This window comes from Oncorhynchus clarkii, chromosome 25 (assembly GCF_045791955.1).
Source record: "Oncorhynchus clarkii lewisi isolate Uvic-CL-2024 chromosome 25, UVic_Ocla_1.0, whole genome shotgun sequence".
Classification (NCBI taxonomy): Eukaryota; Metazoa; Chordata; class Actinopteri; order Salmoniformes; family Salmonidae; genus Oncorhynchus; species Oncorhynchus clarkii.
The window spans coordinates 15,536,110-15,554,998 of NC_092171.1; the positions used below are offsets into that span (position 1 = coordinate 15,536,110).

General features: G+C 45.7%; 1 protein-coding gene across 3 annotated transcripts in view; it reads left to right on the forward strand.

Annotated features, from left to right (window-relative positions):
• Positions 1-18,889, forward strand: part of LOC139384186 (ral GTPase-activating protein subunit alpha-2-like) — a 138,026-nt gene that overhangs the window by 81,304 nt on the left and 37,833 nt on the right. For all 3 annotated transcript variants that reach the window (XM_071128905.1, XM_071128904.1, XM_071128906.1), the window contains 6 exons: positions 12-807; positions 1,287-1,358; positions 2,856-2,979; positions 3,059-3,214; positions 6,504-6,662; positions 11,565-11,692. In XM_071128905.1, the coding sequence (XP_070985006.1) occupies positions 12-807; positions 1,287-1,358; positions 2,856-2,979; positions 3,059-3,214; positions 6,504-6,662; positions 11,565-11,692 (1,435 nt within the window). The remainder of the gene's footprint in view (positions 1-11; positions 808-1,286; positions 1,359-2,855; positions 2,980-3,058; positions 3,215-6,503; positions 6,663-11,564; positions 11,693-18,889) is intronic.

The following is an 18,889-nucleotide window of genomic DNA, read 5'->3' on the forward strand; positions in this document are numbered from 1 at the left end:
CTGCCCTACAGAGAAGAAAAGGCGGAACGTGGAGCTGATTCCTCTGACAGCACGGATGATCATGACCCACCTTGTGAACCACCTGGGCCACCATCCCCTCAGCGGTGGTCCCGCCCTCCTACACAGCCTGGTCAGTGAGAACCACGACAACCCCTTTGTGGAGTCATCAGAGCTCTCCTCTGAGGTGTTCAAGAGCCCCAACCTGCAGCTGTTTGTGTTCAACGACAGCACCCTGGTGTCCTACCTCCAGGTGCCCTCGGAGCCCTCTGGTCCAGGGGAACCCCACGACAACTCCTCCCAGGTACGCGTCATCGTCAGGGACATCTCTGGAAAGTACTCCTGGGACGGAGGGGTTCTCTACCGCACCCAGGAGGGAGTCAATGGGATGCATCAGGCGAGTGAAAACTCCTCCAACCACTCCACCACCAAGCCCACCTCGCTGGGGACCTCTGAGCTCTCCTACCCCCCAGGCTGGGACTCCCAGTCAGGCTGTGAGGAGGTGGATGTCCTGGACAAACTCCTGGAGAACCTTGGCAACAGCAGCCCGGAGTGCCTGCCCCAGCCCCGGCTGAGGCTCAACCAGCCAGCCCCCTCTCCCTGTGGGATGAACCTGGAGCTGGAGGGGGCCATCGTGGAGGCCATCCTCAGGCAGACACAGCAGGAAGAAGAGCAGGTGAAGAGGTGGAATGCAGACGTGAGCGTCAAGGCCGCCAGCCAGAGAGAACCCACTCCACAGGAGCCCAAAGCCCCTTTCTACTTCTGCAGACTGCTACTCAACGACCTGGGCATGAACTCATGGGACCACAGGTACAGAGCCGAGCACAACACCACCACGAACACAGCTGTAGACTAGTTAGGAGAATACCTCGCAGAGAGAGAGGAAAAAGAAAGGCCGGAAAGGCATGGCAGGGTGTGTAGCCTGTTAATCTTCTCTCCACAGGGCAACTGTGCCCAACTGTTTTCACTCAGGTCCACCTCGACAGGTGGCATCCTTGTAATGAGAGGCTCGCACCTCTGGGGAAGGAAGCAGAGACCCCCTCCAGTAGATTAGTAATGTCTCCGAGCCCAATTTAAACCTCTACACCTGTTATTCCTCAGACCAAAAACCCAACTGAAAACATGAAACTTTCCTATCCTACTTTCAGTCTGTCTTTTACCATTCAAATAATAATTAACAGGCACAAGCTTTGCATTGGTACACTGTAAAGTACCATCTGGTTGATACTTTTGAAAATTCTAATTGTCAATGGGTGCATTCAAGTTCAGTTTTGTTTGTTCCTTTTCAGGAAAAGTTTTCATCTCCTGAAGAAGAACTCTAAACTCTTGAGAGAATTGAAGAATTTGGATTCCAGGCAGTGGTATGTTCCTACCCGCTAATTATTTAGGGCCTCTTTAGCACACACTGTATCCCTAGATAACATTGGTACACATGATGTGCTTCTTGTTAGGTATTAAAAATAATAATAATAATAATTTTTACTGAATGATGTATCATAGTGTTTAATTTCCAATGAAAACCTTTTTTTATTTTTTTATAAACCAACCTAGATTTCAGCTGGCTATATTTTAGTTAAGCCTGCATTCCATATCCGCCATTTCTCTGAACCTAAGCCCACTAATGAAGCATCCTTTCCTCAAAATCAGTAAAGATCACACTCTCAAGGCGACACGTATTAAAACAGCTCCACACTTCCCTCCTCCTCTCCTCCTAATCCACACCGTCTCAGGCTGATCACAGCTCGGCAGCACACACACGCACAGCGATCAATAGGCACTCCACACTGTTAATGACCGGGGCTTATTAAAGAATGCCCCCAGGATCGGGCCTCATTCTGCCAGACCAGCGAGCATACCTGGGCCGCTCATGGCAACCTGTGTCGAAACATGCAAAATTCCCCCGATTTAACACAGAGCCATGCACCACCATGGCAACACTGAAGCACATGGGTGGAACTCTGCACTTGTTTTGTTTGTCACATGAGGCTGGGGGGTATGGGGAAAGTAAACACACGTACTATTGTGCACTCACTCTAACACACACACACTGCTCTAATATTAGACCATATTTGCAGTATTGTGTGGAGGTGTACGTTTGGAGGTGTGTGGTTCACATTTCAGAGCACGCTGATCTTAACACGGATATTAAAATACTGAGAGAAAAAAATTATAGGCCTATTGTAACACAAAGGATTTTTCTAAATTAAATTACAATATTAATGTGGCATTGTTACATACAAGGATATATTCAAATTATTAAGGTAATAAAAGCAATAACAAAAAAACGTAGATTGTATGATATGCGCCCCATGAAAATGACTGGTTGCCTTCGGGGGGAGTTTGTGAATGTTTGCCAATCAATGCCACAGAGGCAACATGTGTAGTGAGAGTTCACGAATGCAATGCGATATGGACTACAATTACGGAATTAAAAGTTAGCGAAATGAGAAGGAGTAGGCTACAACGAGCAACCAAACAGGTAGGCGATAGATTCTAGATTCTCTAGGCTACTCCAGTCAAGACAGACAAGCACTGTTATATGGAATGATAAATAACATTACGCCTGCTATACGTTAGCTAGTCTTGATTTGTAGCCAAGTTGCGTCTCTCTCTCTGCCTCCATCTGCTCACTCCCAAATCACCAGCCGCTCAACAGCTGCAGCAATAGAGCGCCTCACCATCTCGCAGCCGTGCTCAGGTTAAAAACGTATGCTACCAAAACCACACACATTTAGAATATCCAGATATCCAACCACAATTCATCATACCATTCGAAATCATTTCAAACCGAGGTAGAACAGTGTAACATCATCAGGGCCATTGTTCTAACAACAAGTCTTGTGTGTTTCGTCTTACAGCAGAGAGACGCACAAGATCGCTGTGTTCTACATCGGAGAGGGTCAGGAAGATAAGTGCTCCATCCTGTCCAACAGCGCAGGCAGCCAGGCCTACGAAGACTTTGTGTCTGGCCTGGGATGGGAGGTACACACACCCCTGCCGTATCTCTCGTCTCGCTCTCACACACTGACATCACTCTCCTAACCGTGTTGTGTGCCTTCAGGTTGATCTAGCCACCCACTGTGGCTTCATGGGAGGGCTTCAGAGGAACGGCAGCACAGGACACACTGCTCCATACTACGCTACCTCCACGGTGGAAGTCATCTTGCATGTGTCCACACGCATGCCGTCCAACTCGGACGACTGCCTCACCAAAAAGGTACTATTACTCCCTCTAGATCCAAGAAGTTAACGTCAGAAAAGCCTGCAAAAGGGAAGACAATCAACAATAAAAACGTGTTTGTTGGTTTGCCATTGACTGAAAAAGCTCCTTAACCTAAACTGTTTTAAATACCTATCACTACACTAATAATGTAGCACGGTCCACAGTCCTTCAAACAATGTAATGTCTGCGTACAAAACTAGGCTCCAAACACAGTGTATACAGAGTGAAATGGCCTCCGAGCCGTGCCCTGTCTGTCTGTGTGCCGTCTTGGGTCTTCAATCTGTGCTAAACTGAGGTCAGGTGGTGTAACTCCTGGGTTCTGGCACTGATTAGTAATCTCTGGGCGGGATGAGGAGTAGAGAGAGAGAAGCAGGCGTGTAAGAAGGGGCATGTGTGGCTATGGTAATGACCGTGATTCCCAGACCTGTTCCCCCCTCCCTGGGTGCTGTGACCGGGGCCCAGATTCAGCCATTAGCTGTCCCTGTCAGTGCAGGCGCCGGGCCGATGCCTGCAGGACGTTTTTATCCCATTCCGGCTGTGACTGCGGGAGCGATCGATGGTGCTTCAGCGGTTTCCCTAGCTATAGCACACCAGCAGCAGTTAGCATGGAGAAATGAGCCGCGAGGCCCCTGCCCGAGCCACCAGTCTTCTCATATGCTGTCCCACGGAGAGAGGAAATTCATCAGGCCATCCTCATATATACCCCCAACCTCCATCGACACATATGCCCTTCTCCCCCTAAAAAAAGCAGCCCTACACCGACCCCATACTGAACCTGTGCTCAGCGGCTGCGGAAATTAGTTTGATTTTGGCTAGCTGGTGTGAGGCGCTGGAGGGGTCGGTGCATGCCTTCGGCCCGCTTCGATTCATTTGATTGGGAGCCCCTGTAATTGCACCCCACTCTTTCCAGAACCCCGCGCTAGCCAAGGCGAGACAGATATTGGCAGCTCGGCGGCGCGTGTGTAGGCTAACAGGGACGGGAGGGAGGGGGATAAAAAATTGGGATGAAAAAGAGGCTTTATCGGGCAGGAAGTTTCTCAGTCAATTTACAAATAAAACTTTCAGCCTCGCCCGACCGCCTGCTCTTAACTGCATACTGTGTCGGGTGGGGTAGGGCGACGCTTTCGCTGGCCAGAGTGTCTGAGGGAAAGAATCAATGGGCCCCAAGCTACACCAAGAAGGAAAATTGAAAAAAAAACATAAATTCCTCCAATCCAATTGTGGGCTTTAGGGCAGAGTGGTGCAGCAGCTGGCTGTAGTAATGCGGTTGTTGGGGCGACCTGGGAGGTGGGGGTCAGGCCACGTAGGGTCCTAATGTCAGAGCAGGGGGCGCTCAGCCGGCCCCACACTCATAACCAGCACCAGGGCTTAACTGAGCTCTGTGTTTTTAGAATGGAGCACTTGCGCTGCTGAGAGGCCTGCTGTGCTGTGTGGATGGGAGGTCATTGAGGGTTAATTGGACAAGGGCCTTTGACTTAGGCCACACACAGGTGTGATTCTATTGGCACACATAACTTCAGGGATGTGATTCTTCACCTGATTTAATCAGAATTTCCTGCCTTTCTCACATCCCCCTCTATCATTGAAATCTACCTACCCACAAACCAATATCCTCTCTTTCCTGACTTTCCATGTTCTCCTGACTCCTAATCACATCCCCTGGTCTTTTACTGAGTTACAGTTTAGATGAGGAAATCAGTCAATTGAAATAAATTCATTAGGCCCTAATCTATGGATTTCACATGACTGGGAATATAGATATGCATCAGTTGGTCACAGATACCTTAAAGGAAATGGGCCTCACAATGGGCCTCAGGATCTCGTCATGGTATCTCTGTGCATTCAACTTGCCATGGATAAAATGCAATTGTGTTTGTTGTCCATATCTTATTCCTGCCCATACAATCACCCCACCATCACCACGGGGCACTCTGTTCACAATGGTGACATCAGCAAACCACTCACCCACCGGAGAGAAATTAGAACATTAAAATCTCTGCCAACAGTTCTGGTGGACATTCCGGCAGTCAGCATGACAATTGCACACTCCCTCAAAACTTGAGACATCTGTGGCATTGTGTTGTGTAATAAAACTGCATATTTTAGTGGCCTTTTATTGTCCCCCTCACAAGGTGCACCTGTGTACTTATGGATGTTTAATCAGCTTCTTAAAATGCCACGCCTGACAGGTGGATGGATTATCTTGGCAAAGGACAATTGCTCACTAACAGGGATGTAAATGAATTTGTGCACATAATTTGAGAGAAATAATGTTTTTGTGTGTATGGAAAATGTATGTGATCTTTTATTTCAGTTCATGAAACATGGGACCAACACTTTACATGTTGCGTTTTATATTTTGGTTCAGTGTAATATTCAAATGTTAATTAAAATCCTTAGGATTTTTGTCGGTAACCTCGACATGCATATTCAACATTCTTGGTTAATTTGTGCCTGTCTGACCTGACCTGCACTGGAGCCATTGATCCTTGTACAGATGAGATGAACCAGGGAGCATGGTGTTCAATCACTGTGTTGTGGATTTGTTGAACATTATCCCATTACCATAATTAAGGGCTTATAATAAGAATGTACTAATTGCAATTTTTTGGGTGGCGAGGCCATGTTTTCTTAATGGCTCATTAGACCCAAGTACATTGGCAGATGTTTTCCTCCTCTAAGTGAGTCAGTCGGTGAGGAGGCAAGGCCTTGATGTTGCCACATAATCAGGGCCAGGAGTTTTTTTTTGTCTAACCCTTACAAGGCCCAGTTTATCCTTATCCAGGTCACAAACAAAAAAACAGGTTTCCCCACGAGTGATGGGTAAAGGCCAGTGAGGTTGGAATAGCCGCCCTTAAACCCATCACTCAATGTCCATGTCAGCCACAATACCGAGGGAAGACTGTTCTCTCACTTCCCCTCTGCCTTGGTTGAAAAAGAGTTCTACAGTACATTAACTATCTGCCAATTTCCTGTCATTTGTGTAATTTCTGTCCTAACTTTATTTGTATTTATGAATAGAACATGGAAATTGGATGCAATTTTATGTCTTTGGAGTAAAGTTAATTTCAATGATTGGTTTTAAAATGCTCAATTTAATGTTTTTTTGTGGTTTGAATTTCCAGTGGAAATTCAAATGATAAGAAGCTTTGTCACAACATCCAGAGCTGTGGTAATCTCTAACCTAATATTAAAAACCTTTCTATAGGAATAACAAGATGTTCTTTCTGACCGTTGTGATCGCCGTAGCCGTGTCTAAACCCTGTGGTTTGTTCTGGTGCAGCTGCGTCACCTGGGCAACGACGAGGTTCACATAGTGTGGTCGGAGCACAGCAGGGACTACCGACGCGGCATCATCCCCACTGACTTTGGAGATGTGCTGATCATCGTGTACCCCATGAAGAACCACACATTCTTCATCCAGATCATGAAGAAACCACAGGTACTGGTACTAGAGATCAGCTGGCAGGCTTGTTTCTGCACTTGCTTGATTATTTTCCACTCAATCTACCTGTGTAATGGAGACACTATTTTACTTACTGTCTTTTTAGCACTAAACAAATATTATGGGACTCCTTCAACATTTCACTGCTTCAGCATATCCAACTCTTTGTTTGGAAAAAGCTGTCTGATCTTCACTTAGAGAACCCCTCTCCTTACTCATGTCCCTCCAGACTGCCTTGTTGGTTGAGTGGGTTACCTGTTTGTCTGTCGGTCTGCCTGTGTGACTCTGAGATGGACGCTCTAATGCCCTCCTCTTTCACTCCAGTCCATTACCCTCACTGTGGGTATGTGCTCTGAGGCAGTCGGTGTCGCTCAGCTAGCTTTCATCTTGGTTCTGAGCCGCTGCACACACAGCTCTGGATAGACTGACTGGCTGGGTCAAAGACTACAGGTCACAATGTAACCATCTACGGTAGGCTAGGTTATTATATACAGTGCCTTCAGAAAGTATTCACACCCCTTGACTTTTTCCAAACATTTTTGTGTTACAAAGTGGGATTAACATTTATTTTGTCAACGATCTATACAAAATACTCTAAGTGGAAGAAAAATGTGAACAGTTGTATAAAAAAAAAGTATATGCATGTATGTATATGTATGTATACATGTATGTGTTATTAATATATATATATTTTACGAAAAAAATATATAAAATATATATATATTAATAACACATACATGTATACATACATATACATACATGCATATTTTTTTTTTTATACATGTATGTGTTATATATATATATTTTATATATTTTTTTTGTAAAATATATATATATTAATTACACACATACATGCATACATACATATACATACACGCATATACTTTTTTTTTCCAAAGTAAAATATATATATATATATATATATATATATATATATATATATATATATATATATATATATATATATATATATATATAAAATACGAAAAATCAAACACTAATATATCTTGATTGGATAAGTATTCAATCCCTGAGCTTCTTGATATGACACACCTGGCAGGTGGATGGATTTTCTTGGCAAAGAACAAATGCTCACTAACACAGGGATGTAAACACATTTTTGCACAACATTTTTGAGAAATAAGCTTTTTTTTGTGTGGAAAATGTCTGTGCTTTTATTTCAGCTCATGAAACATGAGACCAACACTTTACATGTTATATTTTGGTTCGGTGTAGAATCACATTTGGCGACGATTACAGATGTGAGTCTTTCTGGGTAAGTCTCTAAGCTTTCCACACCTGGATTGTGCAACTTTTGCCTATTATTCTTTTCAAAATTCTTCAAGCTATGTTAAATTGGTTGTCGATCATTGCTAGACAACCATTTTCAGGTCTTGCCATAGATTTTCAAGCAGATTTTAGTCAAAACTGTAAGTTCCACTCCGGAACATTCGCTGTCTTCTTGGTAGCAACTCCAGTATAGATTTGACTTTTTTATTGTCCTGCTGAAAGGTGAGTTAATCTCCCAGTGTCTGGTGGAAGGTAGACTGAACCAGGTTTTCCACAAGGATTTTGCCTGTGCTTAGCTCAATTTTTTTTTCTTTTTTTTCTGAAAAACTCCACAATCCTTAACAATTACAAGCATACCCATACCATGATGCAGCCACCACTATACTTGAAAATATGAAGAGTGGTACTCAGTAATGTGTTGTATTAAATTTGCCCCAAATATAACCCTTTGTATTCAGGATAAAAAGTGAGTTACTTTGCTATGTTTTTTGCAGCATTACTTTAGTGCCTTGTTGCAAACAGGATGCATGTTTTTAATACTTTTATAATGTACAGGCTTCCTTTTCACTCTGTAATTTATGTCAGTATTGTGGAGTAACTACAATGTTGTTGATCCATCCTCCGCTTTCTCTTATCACAGCCATTAAACTCTGTAACTGTTTTAAAGTCACCATTGGCCTCACTGTGAAATCCCTGAGCGGTTTCCTTCCTCTCTGGCAACTAAGTTAGGAAGAACGGCATTATCTTTGTGTTGACTTGGTGTATTAATGCACGATCCAAAGGGTAATTTATAAATTCCACACGCTCAAATGGGTTTATTCAGTGTCTGCTATTTCTAGTTTATTATTTTTTCATCTACCAAAAGGTGCCCTTCTTTGCGAGGCATTGGTCTTTGGTTGAATTTGTGTTTGAAATCCACTGCTCGACTGAGGGAGCTTACAATTATCTGTATGTGTGTGGTACAGAGATGAGATGAATTTAAAACATGTGACTTGTTAAGCACATTTTTACTTCTGAACTTATTTAGGCTTGTCATAACAAAGGGGTTGAGTACTTATTGACTCAAGACATTTCAGCTTTAAATTTTGTATTCATTTGTAAAAGTTTCGAAAAGCATAATTCCACAAGGTGGGTGGGTGGGTGGGTGGGTGGGTGGGTGGGTGTGTGTGTGTGTGTGTGTGTGTGTGTGTGTGTGTGTGTGTGTGTGTGTGTGTGTGTGTGTGTGTGTGTGTGTGTGTGTGTGTGTGTGTGTGTGTGTGTGTGTGTGTGTGTGTGTGTGTGTGTGTGTGTGTGTGTGTGTGTGTGTGTGTGTGTGTGTGTGGCCAGTGACAAAACATCTCAATTGCACTACATTCAGGCTGGAACACACCAAAATTTTGAAAAAATGAACGCGTGTGATTATGTTCTTATGGCACTATATACTTAGATTGGTATACTCTAATATTCATCCTAAACGTGACCCAAAAAATACAATTGGAAGTCCGTCACTGGGACTTCCACATCGATGATCTATAAGAAAACCTCACACAATATCTCCAGTCTCTTCTAAAGAGTGCCGAAAGAGACTGTGTCGGCCAAACGAGGGGCTTTGGTGTGTTGGAGCAAAAGATGGGGCCAGAATGCATGGCAGCTTTCTCATTCCACTGACCTGCCAGCAGGACTCTGCCAACCTGGGGATGATGCCCATAGACCTCTGTCTGGCCATCCACCTAGGCCTCCTCCCAATATCCACACAGACAGACAGAAAGACACCACCAACAACCACCCAGTCCCCCATTACACAGACCCTTTATTGTTCTAGAGCTTCATTGTCCTGAGTTGACCTCTAGAAGTTTGGCTTTTTTCTTTTTTTTTACACCAGTAGAGATTGAATGGGCTAGCTGTCAGTTTGAAGTGTAGTCTAATTATTGAAGTGGAGGGACTGTCTGTATAATGAGCTATGCCATGTCAAGTAGACAGCAGGACTTATGGAGAGGCTCTGACACGCACGTCACATTCCAGGTCAATGATCATTAAACTCAGCAGATTTAAGATCTCCACAAAAAGCATGAACAGACGCATGTGTCACTCACACACACACATGCACACTGCTCTCAAACACAGAGAGCTCCCACTGTATTTGTTCAACAGTTCAATCAAAGTATTTTCTCCGGTATTGATTTGCGTTAGATGTGTGTGTGTGTGTGTGTGTTTTCTATGCTAAATAAGCTCAACACTTAGTCCTAAGTCACTCAAACTTGAATCTAACCCTGTAGCAATATTAGATATTGGGCTGGGAGTTGCCAGGGACCCCAACAAGATAATGTTATCATGATACTTAGGTGCCAATAGCATATGTAATGTGATTCAATACTTCTAATTTATTGCGATTTGATGTTCCAAACATATTGCTCACTACAGTGGCAAGAAAAAGTATGTGAACCATTTGGAAATAGCTGGATTTCTGCATAAATTGTTCATAAAATTAGATTTCTTCTTCATCTAGGTCACAACAACAGACAAACACAGTCTGCTTAAACTAATAACACACAAACAATTATGCATTTTCATGTCTTTAATTGAGCACACCGTGGAAAAAGTACATTTATTAAAAATAAACAGAAATACCTTATTTGCATAAGTATTCAGACCCTTTGCTGTAAGACTCGAAATTGAACTCGGGTGCTTTTTCCATTAATCATCCTTGAGATGGTTCTACAACTTGATTGTAGTCCACCTGTGGTAAATTAAATGATTGGACATGATTTGGAAAGGCACACACCTGTCAATTTAAGGCACAGTTTACAGTGCATGTCAGAGCAAAAACCAAGTCATGAGGTCGAAGGAATTGTCCGTAGAGCTCCGAGGCAGGATTGTGTCGAGGTACCGATCTTGGGAAGGGTACCAAAATATTTCTGTAGCATTGAAGGTCCCCAAGATCACAATAGCCTCCATCTTTCTAAAATGGAAGACTCTTCCTAGATCTGGCCAAACTGAGCAATCGGGGGAGAAGGGCCTTGGTCAGGGAGGTGACCAAGAACCCAATGGTCACTCTGACAGAGTTAATTGAAATGCATTCCAGGTGAAGTTGGTTGAGAATCTCAAATAGAAAATATATTTTGATTTGTTTAACACCTTTTTTTGGTGTGTTATTTCATAGTTTTGATGTCTTCATTATTATTCTACAATGTAGAAAATAGTTAAAAATAAAAAAAATCCCTAGAATGAGTAGGTGTGTCCAAACTTTTCACTAGTACTGCGTTTGAATAGCATTTTTATTTTTATGACGCACATTTTCTCCTTCCCTCCGCTCTTGACTGCATGTGCTCATGCTGCATGGGCGGGAGCGTTGCCTAGGCAACCAGACTGGTTTGCTACAGCACCTTGCTTGTTTCAGCACGGAGCAACAAAGTTTCATCATGTTGTAATGAGTCCATGTAACCGCGGAAACGGACTCAACCACACGAATGCCCGGCCGTCCTGTCTTCACTTTTCCTTCCACAGACAAAAAGAAGAATTCAACAGTTATGACGTTTATTTAAGATGGTAACTCCCTCCCTCCCTCCCTCCCTCCCTCCCTCCCTCCCTCCCTCCCTCCCTCCCTCCCTCCCTCTCTCCTTCCCCTCGTAGGTCCCCTTCTTTGGGCCTCTTTTCAACGGCGCCATCGTCACCGGAACGCTGCTGCCCAGCCTTGTGCGTGCCACCTGCATCAACGCCAGCAGAGCTGTCAAGTCCCGCCTGACGCTTTACCAGAGCTTGTATCCTTTGTGTGAACTCTTTACTCTGTCCTCCCTACCCTTACAGCCCTGTCTGCCTCCACAAGGTTAACAACTGACCACAGAGCCTCAGCAGTTAGGCAGTGCAAGTTTTTCCAGGGACGGTTATCTTTTTATATGTATTATTTTTTATATTAATGAATGTTATTCCTCACACTCCGATTGTTCTCATATGTGAAAATATAGAATTTCTAAACGTGTTGATTGTGGCGTTAGCCCTTCTAGTGGTTGGCCTGGGTGGATTCCCATGTGGTGTGTGTAGCGTGTTGGGTGATCTGCATGGGTGAACACTGACACTGATCTTGATGCGCTGGCTGATTTACATACAGCGATTAACAGGGCACCGGGATGAGGTGTTGCGGTGTGTCGCGCAGCCCGTAGTGACATGTGAGGACGCATGTGTCCATCTGGGTCTAATGGGGATCTTGTGGAACCTCTCTGTCGTCTTGTATGATGCAGTGGGTTTAGACGACAGCAGCAGAGACATGACTGTCATTAACCCGTCCTCCCCTCCATCCCTGTAACAGCCTGCCTGTCGTTAAGGGCCTGATCTCCAGCTGTACATGTCAGTTGGTTTAAGACGAGCGTAATCAGCGATGGAGATGAATTTGCATGTGAATAAGTTGAGGACTGAAGGAGGGGAGGGAAGGTTTTTTGGAGCGGGCCCCTGTGGGTGAAATCTGATCTCCCACAAAGCCTTGCAGCTCCACCTCTCCCCGGACAGGGACAGGCTGTACAGAGTGGCCTCGCAGGGACCACAGTAGCTCTCTGGGTGTTGCCATGGCGACCAGCAATCTCCAGTTTTTGAGATTGGACCCAAGTTGTGCACCGCTCTCAAGTATTTAATTTGTCATTGGTTTATGGTTTGTAAGGAAAGTGGGCAAGGGTGCGCGATAATGTCAGTAGCCTATAGTATGTTTTTAAGCTAATAATGTGCACTAAACTTTGGCTACAGGTGTATGTGGCTGTACATTCTGAGTGTTTGATGTGTATGTGCTTGCATTTGTATGCACGGGTGTCACCCCCCCCCCATCCCACCCACCCATCAGCGAGGCTCATATCAGCCCCTCTCAGGGTCCCTGGGGGCATCAGTGGGACAGCAGAGAGGCAGATGTCTGTAACCCAAAGCCAAGTGAATTACTCCAGTGTGAGATGTGCTGAGCTGCCAGCGCTGCCTAGCTACCATAGTCCAGTCTGCACTGGGAGCCAAGGGGGAAGGGAGCCAGGGCCGGGCCGGGCCAGACCAGGCCTACCTGGCATTCCTTAGCAAGAAGAGAGCAGCATGACGGCCTGATCTGCGAGATGAGATGATCGCTGGCTGGGCTGGAGCGTTGGCAGTGTGAAGCAGCCAGCCAGGGTGAGGCCCCACATACTGCAGCTCTGGAAGATGAGCTGACAAATGGATGCTCCCAGCCAATGGATGCTGTCAATGCCAGCACTGGTGTCTGTGTGTGGGACATTTTTCTGGATGGCTGGAGGATTACGTTAAAACAAAGAAATAGTAATGAGTCATCGAGGCGATGAGACCTATTTTTTTTATCAAGATAGGGCGCACACACAAACAAACACAAACTATTTTGTAATTCAGAAGATTTCTCAGGATTTGTTAAAAGAAAAAAGACTCCTACCAGTAAATAAAGTTCTGACTATTTTTGGAAGAATGTTTTAAGATATAATTTAGAATGCTATTTGAGGTTTAATAACTCAAAAAAGAGCAGGAACACCAAAACGAATGATGCAGTTCCAACCGCCGTGTCTTTGTGAGACGCAGAATAGGTGAATGGATGGTTTCCGCATATATGATTCCCACCATGAAGCATGGAGGAGGTGGTGTGAGGGTGCTTTGCTGGGACCGGTGTTGGTGATTTATTTAGAATTCAAGGCACACTTAACCAGCATGGCTACCACAGCATTATGCAGCGATATGCCATCCCATCTGGTTTGCACTTAGTGGGACTGTCATTTGTTTTACAACAGGACAATGACCCAACACACCTCCAGACTGTAAGGGCAATTTGACCAAGAAGCAGAGTGAAGGAGTGCTGCATCAGATAACCTGGACTCCACAATCACCTGACCTCAACCCAATTGAGATGGTTTGGGATGAGTTGGGCCGCAGAGTGAAGGAAAAGCAGCCAACAATTGCTCAGCATATGTGGGATCTCCTTCAAGACTGTTGGAAAAGCATTCCTCATGAAGCTGGTTGTCAAGAGTGTGCAAAGCTGTCATCAAGGCAAAGGGTGGCTACTTTGAAGAATCATATATACAACATATTTTGATTTGTTTAACACTTTTTTGGTTACTACATGATTCCATATGTGTTATTTTATAGTTTTGATGTCTTCACTATTATTCTACAGTGTAGAAAATTGTAAAAAAAATAAAGAAAAACCCTTGAATGAGTAGGTGTCCACACTTTTGACTGGTACTGTATCTAGACTTGACCCAAAGGCATGACCCATTCCTCCAATGGTTTCTGCATTGTACCACTCCTCCATGTATGCTCCCTTCTCTTCCTCATCTCATCTGCCTCTCGTCTTCTGCAAAATGTAGGTGTTTTATTTTGGGTTGGAACAATAACCTTGGCTCGTTTCAGAGCAGGCTGTTTGTGTAGCCGAGATTAAATCCCTATCCAGCGTTTCCCCGCCCGGGGCGCTCCCCAATCTGCTGTCTGTAGCCAGGCCGCTCCCCAATCTGCTGTCTGTAGCCAGGCCGCTCCCCAATCTGCTGTCTGTAGCCAGGCCGCTCCCCAATCTGCTGTCTGTAGCCAGGCCGCTCCCCAATCTGCTATCTGTAGCCAGGCCGCTCCCCAATATGCTGTCTGTAGCCAGGCCGCTCCCCAATATGCTGTCTGTAGCCAGGCCGCTCTCCAATCTGCTGTCTGTAGCCAGGCCGCTCTCCAATCTGCTGTCTGTAGCCAGGCAGCTCCCCAATCTGCTGTCTGTAGCCAGGCCGCTCCCCAATCTGCTGTCTGTAGCCAGGCCGCTCCCAAATCTGCTGTCTGTAGCCAGGCCGCTCCCCAATCTGCTGTCTGTAGCCAGGCCGCTCCCCAATCTGCTGTCTGTAGCCTGGCCGCTCCCCAATCTGCTGTCTGTAGCCAGGCCGCTCCCCAATCTGCTGTCTGTAGCCAGGCCGCTCCCCAATCTGCTGTCTGTAGCCAGGCCGCTCCCCAATCTGCTGTCTGTAGCCAGGCCGCTCCCCAATCTGCTGTCTGTAGCCAGGCCGCTCCCCAATCTGCTGTCTGTAGCCAGGCCGCTCTCCAATCTGCTGTCTGTAGCCAGGCCGCTCCCCAATCTGCTGTCTGTAGCCAGGCCGCTCCCCAATCTGCTGTCTGTAGCCAGGCCGCTCTCCAAGGTCATTTGTTTGATGTTTCTACAAAGAAAAGCCACATGACCTCTGCGTCCCCATAAAGGCAGGCCTGGCTCTGTGGTGCTCTCTGGTTTCCTCTCTCCCGCTCCGTCCGCCACAGAACTGGAGTCTCCAGCAGCCTGGCGCTCTGCTGCGCCATCACTCCGGCTAATTGGATTTGATATTGAAATATGACCACCAGCCACATTGCTGGAGACACACACACACACACACACACTAATCCTCCCTTCCTCTACAATCCGCTGTTTCATTTTTGGCTCTACACCATGGTACTTGGAGTAGTTCGTGTGTGAGAGATTATTTTTTTTTGAGTTTGTGTGTCGGTGTATGTGTGACACATGGTCAGTGTTTAAGATGTCTATCCAAGTGGGTTTACGTGTGTCATTCCACTCCAACTATGTACAGCATTCTGCTCTATTCAGTGACAACGCAGTGATGTTATTTCAGAGCCCTCGGCGCTGTGCAACGTGAAAGAGACAGTCCTGACCCCACATACCTTTTATATTACAAGGCTGTCAGAAATCACCCGTGTCATTAACATGGCCCTATTAGAGGAGGCTGTGTGAATCCTAATAGTCACCCTGTATGAACACTGAGCAGCGTGCTGCAGTCTCCTCCACTGCCAGAGGGGAACGCAAACTCACTGTGAGTGGTGAGGTCCTGACATGCGGGAGGAGAATACTCTTGACGGCCAAGTTCCCGCTATTTAAGTAGCACACCATTTATCAAGAGAATTTCCCCCTGACATGCAATGTGTCATTCATCCTCAACTACTGTATGTGGTCCTACTGTAGTTCAGTTGGTCTCGTATGGACGCTTGCAACGCCAGGATAGTGGGTCGCTTTGGATAAGGTTCTGCTAAATGGCATATTTATTATAGATATTAAATGGCTGTGGTGGACTTCCTCTGCTTCCACATAGCCTGTTGGGTTTCTGACGGGAGGCTTGATCCAGTCACTAAGTGTTATTCTCTCCTAAACAAGCACTCACTCCAGAGTAAACGTGTGCTGTGTGTTTAGGTAGCAGGAGCCTCTAATAGTGGGAGGCGAAGTAGAGCTGACCTTCATTCTGAAACGCAACATCCCCGCTGGACAGAATCAATAGCTTTTTCGCCCCAGTGCCCTTACTACCCTCCCCTAAGACACGCACGCACACATACACAGAGAGATCCGTCTCCGGGCAGCAATCAATAGCCATAATCTGTTCCTGCACGTGGCCAGTCATGCGAGCCGGACTTTTAGGTGGCATTGTGGGGGACATGCAGTGTAGTGGCAGAGAGAGGTTTGATCTTCTCAGGGAAGCTCACAGAGCCCAGTGGAACCTAGGGCTGCCAACCTCCAGAGGTGCAGGTCCTTGCCTCATCTAACCAACTGTCTACCAGATCTGGAGCTCTGCCTTTGCACGCTCATGAAAACATCATATATGTGTGACTCTTGCCACTGATATTGGCCTACTGCTTTGTGTACCTTCTGAATAAGGCTTTGTTTCTCTCTCTCATTGTCCCTACATGGATAACAATGTGAGCTTTAGGACAAGAAGTTTCATTACCTAGTCAGGAGGAAAGCATCTTTCGGAGTCTTTGAAAGGAGGTTATGAATGGGAGCTGCCATGTTAGTGTACTGTAGCTGAACATGTACTATTTAGTGTTGCTGATAGGCTCTTATTTGTCAGCTAGTGTGCCATAACAGTCTCCTGCAGACATCTCCAAGCCCATGAACTGAGTGCTTGGCTTGGCACAGTGAGAAGGGTGAGCTGGGCCATCTTCCCTCTGTCATAAGCCTCTCAGTGAGAAGTGATGTGTACAGCCCTAACTCTCCTCTGTGTCTTTGCCTTTTGAATTAGAGGCTCTGTGACGTTGTGTGGAAGAGAAACCTGCTTCCAATAGGTTAGGGTCTTGTTCTGTTTCCAGTCCAGCTCTGTCACGGTCCAGCTCTCAGGTCTGTCACGATCCAGCTCTGTCACTGTCCAGCTCTCAGCTCTGTCACGGTCAAATCAAATGTATTTATATAGCCCTTCTTACATCAGCTGATATCTCAAAGTGCTGTACAGAAACCCAGCCTAAAACCCCAAACAGCAAGCAATTCAGGTCTAGAAGCACGGTGGCTAGGAAAAACTCCCTAGAAAGGCCAAAACCTAGGAAGAAACCTAGAGAGGAACCAGGCTATGAGGGGTGACCAGTCCTCTTCTGGCTGTGCCGGGTGGAGATTATAACAGAACATGGACAAGATGTTCAAATGTTCATAAATGACCAGCATGGTCAAATAATAATAATCACAGTAGTTGTCGAGGGTGCAACTACATTAAGAGTATCTCTACCGCTCCTGCTGTCTCTAGAGAGTTGAAAACAGCAGGTCTGGGATAGGTAGCACATCCGGTGAACAGGTCAGCGTTCCAGAACAGTTTAAACTGGAGCAGCAGCACGGCCAGGTGGACTGGGGACAGCAAGGAGTCATCATGCCAGGTAGTCCTGAGGCATGGTCCTGCGAGAGAGAGAAAGAGAGAATTAAATTCACACAGGACACCGGATAAGACAGGAGAAATACTCCAGATATAACACTGACCCTAGCCCCCCGACACACAAACTACTGCAGCATAAATACTGGAGGCTGAGACGGTAGGGGTCAGGAGACACTGTGGCACCATCCGATGATACCCCCGGACAGGGGCAAACAGGCAGGATATAACCCCACCCACTTTGCCAAAGCACAGTGCCCACACCACTAGAGGGATATCTTCAACCACCAATTTACTATACAAGGCTGAGTATAGCCCACAAAGTTCTCCGCCACGGCACAACCCAAGGGGGGGCGCCAACCCAGACAGGAAGGTCACGTCATTGACTCAACCCACTCAAGTGACGCACCCCTCCTAGGGAGGGCATGGAAGAGCACCAGTAAGCCAGTGACTCAGTCCTTGTTATAGGGTTAGAGGCAGAGAATCCCAGTGGAAAGAGGGGTACTGGCCAGGCAGAGACTGCAAGGGCAGTTCATTGCTCCAGAGCCTTTCCGTTCACCTTCACACTCCTGGGCCAGACAACACTCAATCACATGACCTACTGAAGAGATGAGTCTTCAGTAAAGACTTAAAAGTTGAGACCAAGTCTGCGTCTCTCACATGGGTAGGCAGACCATTCCATAAAAATGGAGCTCTTTATAGGAGAAAGCCCTGCCTCCAGCTGTTTGCTTAGAAATTCTAGGGACAATTAGGAGACCTGCGTCTTGTGACCATAGCGTACGTGTAGATATGTACGGCAGGCCCAAATCAGAAAGATGGGTAGGAGCAAGCCCATGTAATGCTTTGTAGGTTAGCAGTAAAACCTTGAAATCAGCCCTTGCCTTAACAGGAAGCCAGCGTTGGGAGGCTAGCACTGGAGTAATATGATCAAATGTTTTGGTTCTAGTCAGGATTCTAGCAGCCGTATTTAGCACTAACTGAAGTTTTATTTAGTGCTTTATCCAGGTAGCCGGAAAGTAGAGCATTGCAGTAGTCTAACCTAGAAGTGACAAAAGCATGGATTCATTTTTCTGCATCATTTTTGGAAAGAACATTTCTGATTTTTGCAATGTTACGTAGATGGGGAAAAAAGCTGTCCTTTAAACAGTCTTGATATGTTAATCAAAAGAGAGATCAGGGTCCAGAGTAACGCCGATGTCCTTCAGTTTTATTTGAGAGGACTGTACAACCATCAAGATTAATTGTCAGATTCAACAAAAGATCTCTTTGTTTCTTGGGACCTAGAACAAGCATCTCTGTTTTGTCTGAGTTTAAAAGTAGAACGTTTGCAGCCATCCACTTCCTTATGTCTGAGAA